Source organism: Elaeis guineensis, chromosome 10, assembly GCF_000442705.2.
Source record: "Elaeis guineensis isolate ETL-2024a chromosome 10, EG11, whole genome shotgun sequence".
Classification (NCBI taxonomy): domain Eukaryota; kingdom Viridiplantae; phylum Streptophyta; class Magnoliopsida; order Arecales; family Arecaceae; genus Elaeis; species Elaeis guineensis.
In genome coordinates, this window is record NC_026002.2 from 7,458,209 (window position 1) to 7,477,181 (window position 18,973).

The 18,973-nt window shown below is 37.8% G+C and overlaps 2 protein-coding genes across 7 annotated transcripts; one reads left to right on the plus strand and one right to left on the minus strand.

Moving 5' to 3' along the window:
- The first annotated feature begins 221 nt into the window (after window positions 1–221).
- LOC105053437 (serine carboxypeptidase 1) lies at window positions 222–3,114 on the plus strand. 3 transcript variants are annotated; one of them, XM_019853198.3, is made up of 9 exons: window positions 222–310; window positions 463–734; window positions 957–1,064; window positions 1,460–1,734; window positions 1,894–2,145; window positions 2,230–2,336; window positions 2,449–2,535; window positions 2,627–2,732; window positions 2,843–3,114. In XM_019853198.3, the coding sequence occupies exons 2-9, from the start codon at window positions 638–640 to the stop codon at window positions 2,981–2,983; spliced, it is 1,173 nt and encodes a 390-aa protein (XP_019708757.1). In that variant the 5' UTR covers window positions 222–310; window positions 463–637; the 3' UTR covers window positions 2,984–3,114. The 3 variants fall into 3 exon arrangements, with proteins under 3 accessions (XP_019708757.1, XP_019708755.1, XP_073100093.1); XM_019853196.2 differs by lacking the exon at window positions 222–310 and having other exon boundaries at window positions 319–734; XM_073243992.1 differs by lacking the exons at window positions 222–310; window positions 2,449–2,535 and having other exon boundaries at window positions 319–734.
- A 2,047-nt stretch (window positions 3,115–5,161) lies between these two features.
- LOC105053436 (SAC3 family protein B) lies at window positions 5,162–18,544 on the minus strand. Of its 4 annotated transcripts, none has more exons than XM_019853428.3 (14): window positions 18,387–18,529; window positions 11,646–11,717; window positions 11,277–11,411; window positions 10,926–11,135; window positions 10,576–10,826; window positions 10,327–10,427; window positions 10,000–10,215; window positions 9,665–9,892; window positions 9,495–9,586; window positions 9,318–9,411; window positions 8,115–8,207; window positions 7,331–8,028; window positions 7,124–7,238; window positions 5,162–7,017 (listed from the first exon to the last, which is right to left on the minus strand). In XM_019853428.3, the coding sequence occupies exons 3-14, from the start codon at window positions 11,390–11,392 to the stop codon at window positions 5,215–5,217; spliced, it is 4,017 nt and encodes a 1,338-aa protein (XP_019708987.1). In that variant the 5' UTR covers window positions 11,393–11,411; window positions 11,646–11,717; window positions 18,387–18,529; the 3' UTR covers window positions 5,162–5,214. The 4 variants fall into 4 exon arrangements, with proteins under 4 accessions (XP_019708987.1, XP_019708988.1, XP_010932882.1 ...); XM_019853429.3 differs by having other exon boundaries at window positions 11,646–11,733; window positions 18,387–18,523; XM_010934580.4 differs by lacking the exon at window positions 11,646–11,717 and having other exon boundaries at window positions 18,387–18,544.
- Between the last annotated feature and the right edge of the window lie 429 nt (window positions 18,545–18,973).

An 18,973-nucleotide genomic window follows, 5' to 3' on the forward strand; every position in this document is an offset into this window, starting at 1 on the left:
AGAATAAAGAGAATAAAAGAATTTACCCACAAAAATGGAAAAAAGGAATAAAGGGCTAAGCTTTTCTGGTTTACGGGGTCATTACCATGAGTCCAGGAGCAGGTTTTTTTTTTTTTTTTTTTTTTATGAACAGGGAGGTTATACCACCCTAATTTTATTAGTGGAATAGAATATTTACAGAGCAGGTTGTCCCTGTAGAACTGGAACCGGTCTTTTTTTTTTTTGAGTTGTAGCTCATGAGACCTAAAGGACATTTTTAAACTTCCGAATGTTGGTCCCCAAAACCTCCGAACTCTATATATACTGGCATGTTGGTCCCCAAAGCCTCCGAACTCATTCAATTTATTCACTACGCTCTATGATGTTTGCTTCGTTATTCACTTGGATAATTTTCTCATACTTCCTCTTCTTGCCAAATTGCACTGAAGCCAAGCAAGCTAACCTTCTCCATGATTTTATCAGATCCAATAGGCCATCTAGCGCTCGCTTCGATGGTTTCTTGCATCTTCTCAATGGGAGCGAAGCATTACCCCCGATTTATGTTGCTCCACAGAATGGGCTGAAAGAATTAGATAAGATTGATGCATTGCCTGGCCAGCCTAAAGGTGTAAACTTTGATCAATATGCTGGTTATGTGATGGTCGAGCCGCAGCATGGAAGAACACTCTTCTACTACTTTGTTGAGTCCCCACGAGACCCAGAAAGGAAACCACTCCTCTTATGGCTCAATGGAGGTAAGCAAACTACATTCTGCTATTTCAGCTATTTGCTTGTCATTTTAATCACAAACTCAAATGTTTGCCATGCACAAATGTCATATATTGACATTCTTCAAGCAAGGCCATCGTAATTTCAATTTTTTACAAATTCATTGGTCAGCCATCTTCCTTTTCCTTTGAAAAAAAAATGTAAAATATCTCTTAATAGATTTTGAATGTAAACTTTGAAATGTACAGGTCCCGGATGCTCCTCCTTGGGAGGCGGAGCCATGCAGGAATTAGGACCCTTCAGAGTTCAGAGTGATGGCAAAACCCTTCATAGAAATAAGCATGCATGGAACAATGGTTTGTGAATTTAACTCTCATATGACAACTTTTCCAGTTTATCACATTGATCTTTTAGTGATCAGGGGGGTGGACCACCGGCAGCGGCACGGAGAAGCTGCGGGCTGTAGAGGGCCGGAAGGGGGGTGGGGATGGGGGGGGGCCGGCGGCAGCGGCCCGGGGGAAGCTAGGGGCCGCGGGGGGCGGGGGTTGAGCACCGTGAAGCCATAATAATAATAAAATATTAATTTTTAAAAATAATAAAATATATAAAACAGTCATCAACGTTTTTTATAATAAAATATTATAAAGAATCAAAATTCTATTTTATCTTATTAGCATCTTTGTATCTTCTGCTAATTTAAATTTTATCATCTGTCTGATTATTATTTATTGCTGCATATCGGCAATTGCAGTTGCAAATGTGGTTTTCTTGGAATCTCCGGCGGGTGTAGGGTTCTCATACACCAAAACAAGTTCGGACTACGAAAACAGGGGGGACAAGAGAACAGCAGAAGACACCTATACCTTTCTGGTCAACTGGTTGGAGAGGTTCCCAGAGTACAAAACTCGTGATTTTTTCGTAACTGGGGAGAGCTATGCTGGCCACTATGTGCCTCAGCTTGCCAGTCTTATTGTTCTGAACAATAAGAAGCCCAACAAACCAACCATCAACCTCAGAGGCATAGCAGTAAGACACTACTCTCAAACTGCCAAATAATTAAACAATATATATGAAAATGATTAAATTATGCGTCAGCTCAATTTTAACATCTTACCTAATATATCCATCATGTAAAACCAACTATTGTCTCTAATATGTTGCTTACCTTGACTGACGTATGGATAGATTGGCAACGCATACATTGACACCAACACAACTTTGATGGGAATGTATGAGTTCTTGTGGATGCATGCCATGTATTCCGACAGGACCTACAGGCTGATTCGAAGGAAATGTAAGATTTCAGATATGTATTCATCAGAGTGTGAAAATGCCACAAATCTGGCTGATTTTGAGATTGGGTCGATTGATCGCTTCAATGTGTATGTTCCACTTTGCACTAAAAAATTACACCAACCAACTTCTGTTACCAGTTCGGTAAGTCCCAACATGACATTTTGGTGTGTTTCCAACTCCGTTCTTGTTTCACAAAAGCACTAATCAGCAATCAAACATGACCAGAATGTGGAGTTTGATCCCTGCGCTGGCAACTACGTTTATGCCTACCTTAATCTTCCAGAGGTGCAAAAGTCTCTTCATGCAATTCCATTCCTATGGACGTACTGCAGGTGCACATGGTTATCTTCTCCTTCTCGTGTCAATCTAGTAGAATTAATGAAAGATTCACTTCAAGCCGCTGAGAACTCTCCTCTTACTCTTACTGTAAATTGCATTACTTAGTCGGGGTGGTTGGAGGGATTCCCCTTATACCATGCTGCCTATGATCAAGCAATTGGCAACCAGCGGCATAAGAATGTGGTTGTACAGGCAAGTTTTGACACAACATTGCAACCAAGCACATCAATAAAATGTGAATAGAAAGAGAAACACATTTTTATATGAAACTTTGCAATTGCAGTGGTGACATGGATTCAGTTGTTTCAGTAACTTCCACAAAGTACTTTTTAAGAATGCTGGGCTTGCCCATCAAGAGCCCATGGCGCCCATGGCAGGCCAATAGTGAGGTAGGAAATCCTGGAACCTGATTCTTTTGTCTTGTAATGGCTTAAAGCTTGAAACGCTATGAACTATTCTAAGCAATGATGCTATTGCCATGATATACTACTTATGACAGGTAGCAGGCTATGTTGTCGCATACAATGGACTAACTTTCGTGACAGTCAGAGGAGCTGGCCATGAAGTACCAAGCTACCAACCTGAAAGGTCCCTGATCATGATCTCTGCATTCCTTGAGGGAAAGCTTCCTCCTGCATGAGAAGCATCCTCCCCTCTCCCTCTGTCTACTTTATGGAACAATTGTGTGCATTCATGATATGTATCTCCTTAATGTGCTTGGTACTGATATATCCTGTCGTTCTAGTAATAATACTTATCCCCTTTAAACAACTCATTGCGCGTACGCGTGTGGGTGTGTGTGTGTGTGTTTAAGTGTGTGAGAGAGAGAGGGGAAAAATCTCTATCTGCATTCATTTCAAAGAGTGAAAGAATTCGACAAAAAGAAGTAGGATGTCATTGCTTGGGTATGGCAGCTTGCGGTCCAATAAGGGTAAGATACTTTTACTGGAAATTGGTGTGGCAGTACTTGCCACTAAGAAACTTTTGCTCAGTCATTATATTATAATGCTCGAGATGTTTGGTTACAGGGTGATTCTGCAGTAGTTATTCCCTGGCTTCAACACTTGCATACTAATCGGCTGTCCCTTTCTCCCTGGATGCAAGATATTAGACTCTGGTGGTCGTCTTTTCAAACTGTCTCATTTTTGCAGAGAAGGTAATCAAGCTGCTGATTGGGCTGTGAACCATGCCCTTACAGAAGACTTCCTTCTGTCAGTGGATCAATTATATTTGCAGCCTTGGTTTGCCTGTATTTTGAAGGCTGATGCTTATTCTATTGGTTTCCCTAGCCATGGTCTCTAATGTACTCCCAATCTTTACTAGCCTATTATTCTCCTGTTTACACATTTTTGTTTGCATGGCTATGGGTCTTGCTTCGCTGTCAGATCATTACCATCAATCTCCATCTCTGCTTCACTGCATCACAAAAATGAAATTATCCGGCTGATCTGGCTGTATGGCTCAGGGTTTTGTATATTTGCTCTGCTCCTGGGACTGCTTTTTATAGCTTTCAAATTTCTGGGTATGCTAAAATTCCTTGTGTGGAGGACAATAGTTTGGTTTCAGCTTTTTTGTATCACGATTTCAGCCTTTCAACCTTGGATACTGCGGTCCGCAGAAGATTACAATTCTATGGGTTACATTCAAAGGTGGTTATGGATGATACATGTTTACAGCTATCTAAAACTGAAGAGTATGGTATAGGTTCCTGGTTGCTATATTGCTTGTGCTGTTCTGCTCAACTTGGTGGACATTATATCCATATATTATTCAATGCTCTTCCTTTACCTTGCATCTCGCTGTTATGATGCTATCCTGCTTTGGCTATGGGTTTTTTGTCTGACAGTAAACATTTCTATAGAAGCCGGCAATCTCACATATATGAGGTTCAGGATTCTGATCTGCTATGGTTTTATAGTATCAAGTTGGCTCTATGTTCCTTTAGCATTATCAGGTACCAGGATTGGCTTTCCATGTCACTTCTTCATTGTCTAATCTCAACTCATCTGCTATTTTGGTCCTTCTCCTTCCATCCATTGATCCATCCTGTCAACTGTCGCTGCAGCAGAGGTATCTCATTAACTCTGGAATCTGAATGGACAACACAAGCTTCTTCTTGCATGGTTTTATTGCTTTTCTGTGACTAAAGCTGCTTTCATTCATTACTCTCCTTTTGCACCGCATAAGATCCAGCCAATTCTTGCTATCAGTGGCTTGTGGACCCATTTTGTTTGGGTTATGTATGACATGTGCACTTTACCAGGGTGTATAGTTTGTTGGTTCCCCTGTACCAATGTTCTTATCTGTTACTCTGTTTTCTTCTTTATTCTTGGATCTGAGCCTCTTTTGTTGTCTTTGTTTGTGTTGGGGCTCTGTTTACACCTTTTGTCTATGAAGTTTGCTTGTGAATAAAGTCTCTTCTTTACCAAAAAAAGGTAGGGTCTCAACATCTTAACACCATTTAAATACAAACCCCAGTCCAAAAAAAAACCAACTTTGCGGGTTGAAATACTAGAATAGAGAAAAAAGGAATGAGCTTTACCATTCAGACGGTATTTACAGCATCATACCTTGCAATGCAGCTACCCCTTCTACTTGGCTTTTAAACTATTTGTTTTTGATATCAGACGTTCAGACAACCATTATAGCCATAAATAAGCCAAGGAGGGCACAATCATCTCCCAGAAGCATTTCAAGAATGCTGCACATATGAACAAGTCAGTACTTTTCTAATGGTGAAGATTTGAAAACCTCATTATACTGCACTAAAGGCTTCTCACGGAAGATCAGCTAATAGGAAAAGCAAGAGAAATGGACATGATAACAAGACAATATTATATAATTAATGAATAAAAAGCACACGGATGGGATTCAAAAATAAAAAGCAAGTTTCTCATCTATCATGTCTTGCCACCGCTTACATTGCGCCAATAACATGTTCAACTTGTCATTATTTATAGACAAAGATGGAGCTACCCTCTGTTTACTTCGATCCCTTGATAGAGAGTAATCAGCAGCGAAGTTACGGACTCTGAAATCTCCATCAGTTTTCCTATTTTCAACATCAGTCTCGGAAGCACAACCATCTTCAATGGCGACCCCTGGGGGCGAACATGCAGGCATGTGAACCAATGAGGGTTGCTCTATAAATGAATCCCTACAGCTGGTTTCAAAAATTTCATCGAAGGGCACTTCGTTTGGAACATAATGCCATGGTTGTTGCCCTTCAAAACAAAATCTGCTCTCAAAATGCTGCATGCCTGAACTGGACTTCACAAGCATTTCGACATCTGTCTTCCAGAGGGAATCCATTATGGAAGGATCCAACACATAAGCAACTGAGGCCTCCCCAGATGTCAAATTCAGCAGTCGCCAATTGCAGATGCGCCTGAAAATTGTAACCCATCTTGGAATAATGTAATAACATGAATCATGTAGCTCAAGACCTGCACCCTTCTGTACCATTACACTAGCCTCCTTAGCAGCTAGATCCCGATTCAACAAATGACATGACTGCATAAGATACTTGATCAAGCAATCTTCAAAGGCTAACTTCTGATTTGGAATCTGTGAACCCATATGGGAACCTTGACTCAAAAAAGACAGGTCGTAGGAAAATTTTGGAAGTTTGCAACCCTCTATTGCTCTCCTGAGTGGCTCAATTTTTGCAGGTGAGGACCAACCAATGCTTGGTAAGAACATGTATGCTATCATTCTCTCTCTGCTCGATTTCTCTAGCAAATCAACTTCAGGACAAGGCCAACAAATTGGGTTCATGGACGCTGCAGTCAGAATTTCCTCCACCAATCGGTCCAAGGCTTTGTTGAAAGCTAAGATGCAACAGTCTGGACCCATTTCAGAGGCATTACAATTTTCAAGAACCCTCAATGAAGATCTCAAATAGCTCGAGACCAGGTCATAGGTCTTCACCAGATGTGGAGAAGGTTGTGGAGGTGAACAGTTTGCCAGCCACTGTAGACCCTCTCTCAATTTATCATCATCGAGGAAACCATTAAAGTGCTCTTGGGGGCTATCAACCAGGAAAACAACTGAAAACAAGTTTACCCTTGTTTTGTCTGCATCATGAAGACCAAGTCTCTTAATTATTGTAGCTGAAGGATCGGCAGTCTCTTCTTTGTATGCATCACCAACTACTATCAAAAGAGGTAGGCTTGATCCAGAAGGTACAGACATTAAAAGGTTCTGAAGCCGATCCCTCTGAATTTCCCATGGAATGCTTTCTGATACCAGAAATATAATGCAGCTTGCACCAGCCAAAACATCATCTTCAGAAACTTGCTGCTCATGGACAAACATTGCCTCCCTAATGACAGATAAACAGCAGGCTTCGGAAGAACTATTTCTGTTGATCCACTTCTTCCATATTGATAAGCGAGAGGACAAAACTATCAGTTCATCATTTCCTTTATCAGAACCCATGAGTTTTGACAGCAACCATCTTGAAGCCAAAAGATTGTTTTCACCCATTGTAACAGTTCCCTGGACACAGACAATCAACTTCCAGCAAAGGCATCTGGCATTAAGATTTTTTGCACTTAAAATTGGTGCAACCAGTTCTGAGACATTCAATGTTGACCATGATTTCTCATGTCTTCGATATCTCTCTCTTGCAATATAGTCAATGTTAAGCTTGCTCTTGGCATGTCTTGGTGGCTTCATTAAAAGATAAAGTAAAATAAAGAGCCAAATTTAATATAATATATAACTTTACAAATAATTAATTTATGGAGATCAGAGACATATCAAGGAGGTAACTTACTGCTTTGATTTGTCGTACTGGTGGTCCTAATGAGAGTGAACTTAATGCTGTACTTGCAAGAAACTCTCTTTGTTCCCTGTTTTTCCTCCACAATGACGCTACTTGCTTCCATTTTCTGGTAGTTAATGATGTAAAAATAACTGTCAATTCCTGTTTTTAAAACATGAGTCATGTTAAAAAATAAGAAGAAGAAGAAGTAAAACAAACCTTACAATCAGCTTTAGCTTTTCACTGGAAACTTCATTCTTCGGACACACAATGATTTTTGATGCTTCATTTTCTAGGCTTTTGGCTACTTCTGTCTGAGAGGCTGTACTCTCAACTATGAGCTTGGACTTTGAGAATCCAGGTTCTCCAGCTTGAGCCATGGTTATCTCAATTTGAGGCAAGATTCCCTGACCCATGGAGGTATCTCCATCTAATTCAGTCATTTGTTCATCCTCATCATTATGTACTGAATCATCTTCAGTTGCACAGCTGGCAAAAGGAGGGAAGACTTCAGTCATTTTAGCATCATTTTCTTTTATTGCAGTAGCTGGCAGTGGCCCCTCAAGCGGTTGTTCAGTTCGTGTGACAGCCCTAAGATCATCATCAGATTTATAACCATGCACTTCTTCATTGCCTGTATGGATCCAATCTTCTGTTTTGGATGATTCAGTTCTCTGAAGAATGCTGTCTGGGACATCTGATACAACTTCTGTTTCTTCAGAGAGGTCTGAGATGGTAGGACCAGAATAAACATCATCAATAATCCTCTTTGACTTCTTGAGGTGCACAAGTTTTGCACACTTGGTTGGGAAATCCACATCACCATTAAGAAATGGACCTTCCTTCACCATATACATCTCTTCATATTTTTTTGAAACAAACCCATGATATTCCAGAAGACCTTCAACATCCTCCTCCTGAACAGGGTAAAGAAATATTCAGAGAATTAAGTTTTGCAGAAATGAATTTGATGATTAACCAGAAGCTAAATGGGAAATTGTACCTCCATGCCTAGCCAGTCCACAACATGTGCAATGGGAATTCCTTGGTTATTCTGAAGACCTCTGTGCAAAGAAGCAAGTGCCTGTCTTCTTATCTGGAGAAAAAAAGTGTTGCTTAAAACTAGATGTATTCATAAAATATCATTAATAGTTCTACAAAAGATGTAGTAAGGCTAAATCATGACTAGATGTGCTAATCTTGTCTTAAGGACATAATGCATATAATGAATTAAAAAAAAAATGCAAGAACTACGATCGACGTAATGGCTGGTTGAATTGAAACCATTATCGGATGACCACTGCAATGAGATTAAGGCTGTGTAAACATTCTGGGTGTGAATGAGTGCATCCAATTTGAGTTGTCTTATGCATGTGTGCATGCGCATGCGCATGCGCGTGCGCATGAGAGAGAGAGAGAGAGAGAGCTCGTAAATTGCAAGGTGAGATTAGTTCCTCGTTGCTTTTAAGCTCAGCATTTTTTTCATATGTACCTATGAAAAATATTGCAGACACTAATTCAATTCAAAAACAATATCTTCTTTTAAAACTACCTAGGTCCTTGACAAAAATGGATGCAAAAGGAATCCAAAATTAACAATAACCCTCAAAACTCATTCAAAACCATATCTAAGGCATGCATATCCCTCATTTCCTTTTCTCTTAAGCTCAACTAATTGCATAATAGGAACATAAAATCCCTTGCATATCAGTTTTGATCAAGACATCATCATCTTCAATTGACCTCAACACGGTCTTTAAAATGAGAAAAGTCAACATGTTTGCCTTGCCATTATAAGTCATTTCTCAATCATGCAGCCAATGCAATCTTAGAAGAATCTCTTCCAACCAAGTGATGCTAGACCTAATGGTATCCCTGGGAACTTTATCTTTGCTACTCATTTGTACTAAGGATCATATTCGATCGACACAAGGATCAATCCATGCCCACAGATTCCATTCATGCTTCTCATTAGTAAAAGATATAGTTATTAGCAAATTGAAAATAATACATTGAAAGAATCTATTACAAGAGTAGAGACACTAGAATTCAAGTAAATTTCAGGTTCATTGACATATCATTCATTTTCAATGAGATATCAAGGAAATCCATGCATCATATTCAGACAACATCAGTTCATGTACTTGTGTCACAATCATATGAATGGCATGGGAAAGGAATGTAGATTACATGGAAACATAGTTACCTTGGCAAAGTGAGCATGCATCAAGCAGGCCTGCAGGTAAGTTGCTTTTCTTGCAAGGCGAAAGAAGGCGATATAATTACCTATTCTACATGCTCTGGAATGACAAAGCCATTGGGTTCTGTTATATTTCATTGTTATTATATTAAAAAATAACTAACTGTCAATACACATAAATACCTAGCTACATCTCGAGCAAATAAAACTTCTGGAGTGCATCTAATCTCTGGAGTCATCTTAGCAAGGTCAAGTGAGAGCTCCGCAGGTTCAACCTAAAACAGAAAGAGGAAAAAGATCAGCTAAAAATTCTATATGTTTTTAAGCCGTAGCCAAGATGAAAGACGGTTTACTTTGTATCCTGGATGCTTATCCAACTTGAGAAGTGCATAATAACCACGAAACTCCTTTTCTGCCGGAACATTGATTCCCTTCTTCCTATGGTCATCGTACATTTGAAACAACTCAACTGATGTCTTGTTCATTTGTTCTATGTTCAGGTGTGCATCAAATCCTTCTGAAAAACCCTCACCTTTCTCATATTCACACAACTCATGCATAGCAATGATGTGGAGTCTTATCTGGTGTCAGAAAAGGAACAGCAACTGCTCAACTTCTATCGCATAATGGCAGCAATACACAAAAATAATTAAAAAAAAAAGTAAATAAAACTAGAAGTGAATGATACCATTTGCTCAAGCATGATGATAGCTTGTTGGTTGAAAATATGTTGCATTCTAAGGTCCATCCTTATCGCCCGCATTCTATCCCACAAAAAGTTGTAGATACTCAAAAAGTTGTCATTGTAAGGTTGATCCAGCAAACTCACAAGATAATCAACCGTCTTCTGCAAGACCGGCATAGGCCTTATCAAGTCAGCTACTCGCTCAGCTGTCCTATTATACTGCATGAATCAGGTAAAAACTCCATCATGCTTCCTGTTATAGGTGATGAAAGGCAATTACAGAACAAATTCTATCAGGTGGACATGAGATGAAGATTACTCATCAACTACCTTTTTGACAGCAAGAAATTTGGTAGTTTGGTTTCTTTCTCCATCCAGGCGCTCATACCTATCCAGATCTCCTTTTCTCTCACGCTCCTTCCGTTCAGATTCTGAATCATAACATCAATCCAGCTTATTACTCTGAAATGGTTTTTAATGCTCTTCAAGTTTTGGTGAAAAAGGACAAGAGATGACCATCTAATAACTATTATTATAAATAAATACACAAGATTATGATATCTAAAACCTTGGCCATACCTGGACACATATCTGGACAAAGCCCAACCACAACTTGAGATGATTCTGGGCCTTCAGTATCAAACAAAGTATCACTGCTAGATAAATCATGTGCTAATTCAGTATGGTCATGTGCATTGCATTTGTCCAAAGAAGCTTGGTTGTCTTTATTTCCTGAAGGTTTGCGCTTTACAAGATCATGTAGGTTATGAATTGGTTGGCTTAGTTCAACACTGAAGCGAGCCAACCGCTTCGCCTTTGCTTGCATTTCCCTGCGTTAAGACTTACTTCAGAACTTGTCAAACGCATAAGATATATACTACAATTGTTTTCCTGAAGAAAACCAAGGTAAGCAGAATGCTGGAAAGTACCTTTCAATATCAGATTGTGTAGAAGATGTTGCCAAATCATCAGCAGAGGGTACAGGAGACCTAGCCCTTTTGGTTCCATTAAGGAAAGAAGGCTTTGGTGGAGATAGAGTTCCAGTATCATGTGCATCAGAATAGGACACAACTTGGTGATTGCTCTGTTGAGGTGGGAATTTATCTAAATTTACTGGAGATTTCCTTCGACTGCCCAATCTAGGAATGGATAAACAATTGCAACAGATATGATCCATCAGGACAAAAATGTAAAATGAGGAAACAGCATAAACAATGATGATTTCTTACTGCCAGGAATACAAAGAATATAAAGTTTCATAAAGACACACCAAAACTCACCTTTGCGCATCTTCAGGAGAAAAATCAGGCTTCTGGATGGAGTGATTGTTTTCAAAAGCCAAAGGTGGCGACCTTATCCTTTTTGAAGTTTTAGCATGCTTATTTTCAAACCGCATGTTTGCATGAGTTTGCAATCTATCAAGAGGAGAGATCAGACACCTCAACATAGTTAAGACAATTCAACATTTCAAATATAAGGAGCTATGAGAAAGCTGAAAAATGTAGCAAATGACACACTACGTAACACGAAGTGCCTTGACGCAGGTGTGCATGGTATACAGGAAACTCAGGAATGATGAACGATAAACCAGAAAGTTCTTACGAAAAATGCAGAACATAGTAACAAATCAATAAGAGTAGACAACTCACCATATGATGATGCAAAGGCAATCTGCTATCTTATCAACCTTGCCCGATGTGCATGAAATGATCCTTCATATCCTTCAATAACATAGTACTATAGTTGATTAAATTAGCTAATTTGTTCTTCGTTCTTTGTCTTTACCAAACACTTACAGAAGAACTTATCTATTATCACTCGATCTTACATATGCATGCTCATATAGTTCCACATCATGTCTTATGGTCTCTATACATGAGACATTATAGCCAACATGGTTAAGATCAGGATCCTATTGAAAATTGTAGAGGGGGTCAAATTAAATATGATCACAAATTGTAAGATTCTTTCCAATCTCTTTGAAACAATAAAAAAAAAAAGGTTCGAACAATATGAGGTAAGGAGCTATCATCTAAGGACATAATAGTGCACTTTCTGACAACCATAAGGTCATAACCATCACATCCAAGAAAAAAAAAATTATGTTGAATTAATTTATATAGTTTTATCACACTACATGAGTCCACAGAATATCTTAATTTAAGTTTTTTTTTTTTTGACCCGAATAATATAAGCTTATGAAACTCAATTCTCCTTTGAAGTTTGAGGTAAGAGATTTTAGAAGGAATCAAATTAGTAAAAAAAGCAGACGAGATAATACTAGATCTTATGTCCCAAAACAACTAATATATTTTTTAAACACTTAGTAATTGTAAATTTAAAGGATAGTACTTCTTTGATGTTTTGGAATACTATGATGAACTGGCCATTATAAAAGTCAAAAAAATAATTAATGTCAAAATATGGATATAATAGCTTTAGTATGTAAAAAGATGACTTTGATCTATAATCTACTATCCAAATCTGAATCTTACTATCCGTACTGATCTTTAGATCCGATTTGGATTTTTGAGGGCCATTTTGATACAATCATAGACAATATGATCCTGATAACAATGATTATAACAAGTCATGTAACTTGGGAAGGGTTTTCCACTAACTCAAAGGACTTCTGTTAGTTATATCATGAGCAGTGAACTGGAATCATCACTACAAAAAATAAAACACATAGTTTATGCAAACTAAGATGCAAATAAGGTGATGACTAATTGCTTGTGTCATAAAAACTAATAATAGCATAACTAGGCAAAATAAATATGCTAGTAACTTTTAGCATTTCCTGAACAGCTTCATGGTCTTCCTGTGGTAGGTTGCCATACTGTTCAGGAAAAAGTGGAACTTGCCTGAGGAAAAATATTGGATTGACATCTTTAACACAGTATGGAGTCACAACTAGCATCAATTTTTCTTCCAAGGTCGCACACAACGCTTGTTGCCTAATATAAACGAGCTTGTGGAGTAGTGATAACTGTTTTTCTGTCCTGTACTTGCATCATCCACACTTCATGCAGATTTCTTATGTGATATTGGTGCAAGTCAAAGGGCACCAGAACATGATTTATAACTACAGTAGGCAATTAAGGAAGAAAGGCATGAATATAGAATCATCTTAAATTCTTTATCCAGTGGAAAATTAATTATAAAAACAGTTAACAGGCTAACAGTTGGAACCATATCTCAAGATGGACACAATTAATGAGTTTGCTTTTCTCAAATAACTGACCCAGTTTTATATTTTTATCTCCACAGCAAATTGCAGTACCAGGACCATCCAGGCATCTATCAGTTCAGTTTTTCAAAACAGTCCAATTGATAATTGTAAAGTGTAATCCAACAAAAACCCTCCCATATGGATCAGATCTGAGCTTATTTCTGGAGATCTGCAATTTGCTGTTACCATAACTACTAAATTGGCAAACCTGTCCCTAGCAGACCCTCTCACTACTGAACTATTAACTTGGTACAGTATGATAGATGGTTCTATAACTCCTAAAAAGGAGAAAAAGGAGCCGCCGGGGGGTTGCCGCGGGGGTTGGGGAATTCTAACATCTTAATAGCACCCAAATTTAAGATGCTTCCTTGGCAATAACTTGTGGTAGAAAAATTAGTTATGTAACCCGATTATATTGTTTGCAGGTAACTGTCAAAATTAGCAATAGCTGAACTAGGGAAAAGACATAACCAAGGAGAAAGAGGACATCACCCACAACTCTGGTGAAATATTGAATGGTCATTCTAGCATGCAATTTAATATTGCAAGATCTCATTGCTTTTCCTAGCTCGCACGCAATGACATTCAATAAGCACATATACAAATATGACTAACTATTGTATATTAATCAACGTAAAGGATTGAAGTACATGATAAGAAAGACAACCAAAATGGAATGGCAATTTCACATTCTATTATCAGCATCAGTTGGATTACAATGTTTTAGAACATCAGCACCATGCCATCATAAGATAGCAAAGGAGGTGACATAGTCTTTTTGGGAACACATGATGATCCAAATACTTGGTTGGAAATTTAGTCTCAACATGACATGTAGCAGCATAAGCTCGAACAGGAGAGCTTTTCAGAATTTGCAAGATAACCAAGGTCATGCAACTATTTTGGCTCACTGACCCCATAAGGAGGTAGGCAGGAGAGCCTGCAAATAGGAGAACAACTATGATATGAGCACCGACCCTAGGACTTTTAACGGCCAAAAGCGCAGATGAGAGCTATCTAAGCGACCCCAAATTAAACACTTATCCAGGCATTAAATTTCCAAGATAAGTCTCCGTAATTAAACACTTATCCGGGCATGCACTACTCTCAACCTAAATTTATTGTCCATTTATTTAAATTTGGATGCAATCATGTGCATTATGGCTTAAGCCCAAATTTGAACAAAATTGAGAAATAAGTAGTCTTTGATGTATACCCACGGGTTTAGAAAAATATATGTAACATCCATGGTAGGATTCTGTATGGATTTATTTTGGTTTGTCGGCTAGATATCTTAAGTAGCTAGCTATCTGGATCCTCTTCCTGATGGTCTTCTCAAGTAGCTATGACCACAACTCGTCCAACTTTGCCCTCATCCACAACAAACAGAGAAACTGTTCGACACAGTGATACCTTAATGACTTCGTATATGTTTACTATAATCTGAAATTGAGATTGAAGTGCATTTAGGAGGAAGCAGAGCTGAAGTACATGGATTTGATCCACAATGCTTTTATTCAGAATGAGGATGATCCCATGATCTAATGGGTTATGAGTTGCCAACAGGAGCTGGATCTTGATGAGCCAAGATTGCCTCCACAACCAGCCAGATTTATAGTTAGCGAGGATAGGGTAATGCAGAGCAATGGACAGTTCACAATATTCCAAGCATGCTCCAAATGATCAGCCATAGCTAGAGAGGTCACTATAAAGCCGATCATCACATGACTCCATATTCAAGACATCATTCCGAAGATATGACCAAGAGTTGCTTAGATGAGGCCACCACACTATTCGGTCAACTCAGGAAGGCGGCATCCATCCTTCCAGCATAGCCAAGCAAAGAGGGGTCACAAAGGGAAAGTAGGCAACAACTCAATGCAACCTGAAAAAAAGACAGTTATAGCCCCGATGGAGTGGAGAAGTCGGTTCATTTAGATTCAAAGACCAAGAAGAGAAGCGATGAGAATTTTGAAGATCATAGATCTAATGGCCAAAGAGGAAGTGGAAGACATGAGACCATATTTTATTAGATGCAGCCATAATATGATCTTCAATACACCGGTGAGTCCTAATTTATGCATGCCACATAAGATAGGAACTATGATACATGAGCTAGTAGAGCCTATGAGGAAACGATTGCACATAAGAAATAGGCTCCTCAAAATTGTTCAAAATACGATGTAGTTGCAGATAACCTCGTACATGGAATAGGATCCAAAGATGTATCAAGTTCCGAGTCGTATACTAAATCCTATTACCCACAGCTACAGGTAGCCCATATATAAATGCATATAGTGTGTCCAAGACATCATCTTCCAATAGCTACTATCCTACACAACCCTGAGAAACATGACTATTTTGCTTAATTTAATGACTACATAAGGGTTTAGAATTTAGCAGTTCAAAAAAATATACATTTCATGTTCTTAGTTCAAAGCTGAACCTTCACCTATCCTTGTACATAGTATTTCTTTTCCCATTAGCATGCATATTCAGTTGAAGTATGGTTATATCTATAATGGTAAAATAAAATAATAATTGTTTCGGGAGAAAATAAAATAAAATAAAACTTGGTTATATCTATAATAATTGTTTCAGGAGAAAATAAAATAATTCATTAACAATCAATCAAGTCTTTCAATGGTCATATAGGTATATCTGGATCCTACACCAATTGCTCTTGTTAGAGGCTACAACCTAGGGAGGAATGCGACACTTCCAATTTTTTCATAAGTCACAAAGGCTGTGATAAATAATTGATGAAAAGAATTAAATAGAGAAATGCAAGGACACCTGTGCTAGAGGGGTATAACCAAGAGGCTATGACTAATCTAGCAAGACCTCAAAACCGAACATTTAAGGAGAGATAACAACCCCGTAAAACATCACAAAACCATGCAAAGTTTGGCTAGCTTGTCCAGCCTTTACAATCACGGATAAATGAAAACTCCTAATGTAATCTGATCAACATCCTTAGAAGATTTAAACCCACAGACCAACCACATACTGTGTTTAAGTTCTAACCAACAAAGGCCAATTCTTTGCAATTTATATTCATTCCAATAAATTCTTGACAACTATTACTGGACTTAAACCTGCCATTGAATTCCTAGTAAAGGTACCATTTGGAAAATGACTAGCTGCTATAATACTTGAAAGGTAGACAGAATGGTACCCTTTAGAAGTTGCATAGTTTAAGATCACAATCCAATTGAGATGGTTTAGGCATGTACAACAAATACATTGTAAGACAGGTAATAAAGGTAATTGACTGTGTATAAAGCATAATCAGGAAACAAAACATGTAAAAGACTTAAGCATATACAGATGGCAGTTGTGAAATATAATTTAGGGGGGAAAAAACTGCAACATGACTAAAATTTATTAGGATGACTAGCAAATAAGGATCTAAAAGTTGATCCCAAATTTTGGGATAGAGCTTAATGCTTATGGCATTTGTTATTTTAAGCACATAATTTGGAGCAACTTCCTAGATTAAAAGAAAGAGACAAATTTTGATATAAGTAAACTAGGAATTTAGATCTAAAGTAGATAAACAGTTGGACTCTGGATTTCTCAAAACTGGGCATACATATCACTTTAATTGCTTAAACTTGTTTGCAGATAAATTCATACAGCCGGTACCAGACAACTTGGATAATCTTAATGGTTATTTTCAATAGCGTACTATTTCAAGAGGAAGTACATGAGATATACTCTTAGCTTGAGTAGTCAAATTATCAATTATACCTAACAAAATATACAGTGAACTCAAAAAATTAATTTGAAGATTGTGACTGCATGTTCAAGTCAGAAGATTCAGAAGAATCAAAGAACAATATTGTTCGGGAAGCTAAACGATGGATTCTCAACTGCATCATGTGGTCGATCAAAAAAAGTGGTGGTATTGAATCTCCATTGTTGTAAGGATCTAATTTATTATGATTATCCTAACACTGACTTTGACTTAAAAGGTGAGCAGTCACTAAGTCCAGAAACAAGTGATGTTTATTGATCATATTACCAGCACAGAACTTAAACAAAACTGTAAAGAGAAAATCAAATGACAAAAGCACCCAATTTGCATAATATCATGTGGATAAGTAAACCTTCTAGGGATGGCAACAGGTAGGATACCTGCAAAAAATTTGCCCTACCCATATCCGAACCCGTTTAAAATCTTAGTACTCAAACCCATCCCAAACCCAATTAGAAAATTATCCAAAAATCACAAACCTGTACCACTAACAAATGGTAAACCCGCTGGGTACCTGAACCCCTATTAAGCTTTATTCAGGTCGTATTATTCGGGTACCTGAACCCGCCTGATTAACCCGAACCCACCTAATTTATTCAAATATCATATAAATTTAAATCTAGAAGCAGTGATTTGCTATGGATTATCAAGACAATGAATCCAAAAAAGCAACACTGCAATGCCCAGAAAACTAGTACTTTGTTTTCTCGGATTCCCATATGTAAAGACTGATATAATACATCAAAAAGAAGTGAAGATATTGGTTTTTGTAACTAATTACAAGTTAAAAGTACACCAACCACCTCAATCAAAAATTGGTTTCTTGATTCCAAGCATGCCTCCTACCCAACCTTTCCAAAAAAATTAGACCGCCTCCCATCTCACAAAGCTAATGTTGAGAGAGCAAGGAAAAGGACATGTTGAACCATGAGCCTTGCGTCTCTCTCATTCTGTGGTGGCCGGTGCAAGCTACCATGACATACATTTGGCCCTTGGAGTCATGCATCCACATGACAGTTCAGAGAGGTGGAACTTAGCCTAGTGCAAGTCTCAATGGATCTGGTATCATATTCAGATTATCATGCGGACAGAACTCCATAAATTGAGAATTTTGTAGCCAAAGAAGAATCCTTTCGATCAAAAATCCCCAAAACCGACAAAATATCATGCATCTACCAAGATTAAGAGCTCTCGGAGCCTCAAGGGACCAACTCACACCGCCACAACTCGCACAAAAAGAAAAAACCCCAACCGGAACCTAATAAAACCCTCCGATCATGCTCAGGTGCTCTCCTTTTCGGAGATATCCTTCCCCATATATCTCGAAGAATGAAATTAAAAGAAAAAGAAGCGGAAAGAAAAAAAAAAAAAATCAATCTATGTGGGAAAAGGTGTTACCTGTTAATTTTTTCCGTCTTTCCTTTTGTTGGTTTTTCCTATGTTTCCCCCGGGTTTTGCTCTGTTTTTTTCCGTCCTCACGAGCCTGAATCGGGTGGGAGGCTTGGAGTGGCCGACTAGGGAAGCTTAGACGATTGTTAGGGTCTTGTGTTGGCATATATAGAGAAACGTTTTATCGGTATAAAATGTTATCTACCAATTTTCATTGTATCTTAAATGATAAACGGGACAAAAAATTTTATTTTATATTTCAAATTAAAAATAACTCCCACTCGAACTTAAATTAAAAGTGACTCCACGTTTCAAACATAAATTAAAAATATTTTTTTATTTTTAATTAAAATAATCATTATATTCTTATATCCTTATATGATTATACAATAAGATAGTATTATTTTACCATAACACAGTACTAATTTATAATAAAATAATATTATTTTTTAATATCACAATATTATTTTATAATACATAATGCAATACTTAGTATTATTTTTTAATATTATAATATTATTTTATAATATGATAGTACTGTTTTATAATAAGATAATACTGTTTTATAATAGTATTATATTACAATAAGACAGTAT

Coding starts and splice junctions, on each gene's coding strand:
- LOC105053437 (XM_019853196.2), top strand. CDS start 359: ATGATGTTTGCTTCGTTATTCACTTGGATAATTTTCTCATACTTCCTC. Junction 1,735..1,893: donor TCAACCTCAGAGGCATAGCA/GTAAGACACTAC, acceptor ACGTATGGATAG/ATTGGCAACGCATACATTGA. Junction 2,146..2,229: donor CAACTTCTGTTACCAGTTCG/GTAAGTCCCAAC, acceptor AAACATGACCAG/AATGTGGAGTTTGATCCCTG.
- LOC105053436 (XM_010934580.4), bottom strand. CDS start 11,392: ATGCGGTTTGAAAATAAGCATGCTAAAACTTCAAAAAGGATAAGGTCG. Junction 11,136..11,276: donor TCTCCTGAAGATGCGCAAAG/GTGAGTTTTGGT, acceptor ATCCATTCCTAG/ATTGGGCAGTCGAAGGAAAT. Junction 10,428..10,575: donor TTGTCCAGATATGTGTCCAG/GTATGGCCAAGG, acceptor GTTATGATTCAG/AATCTGAACGGAAGGAGCGT.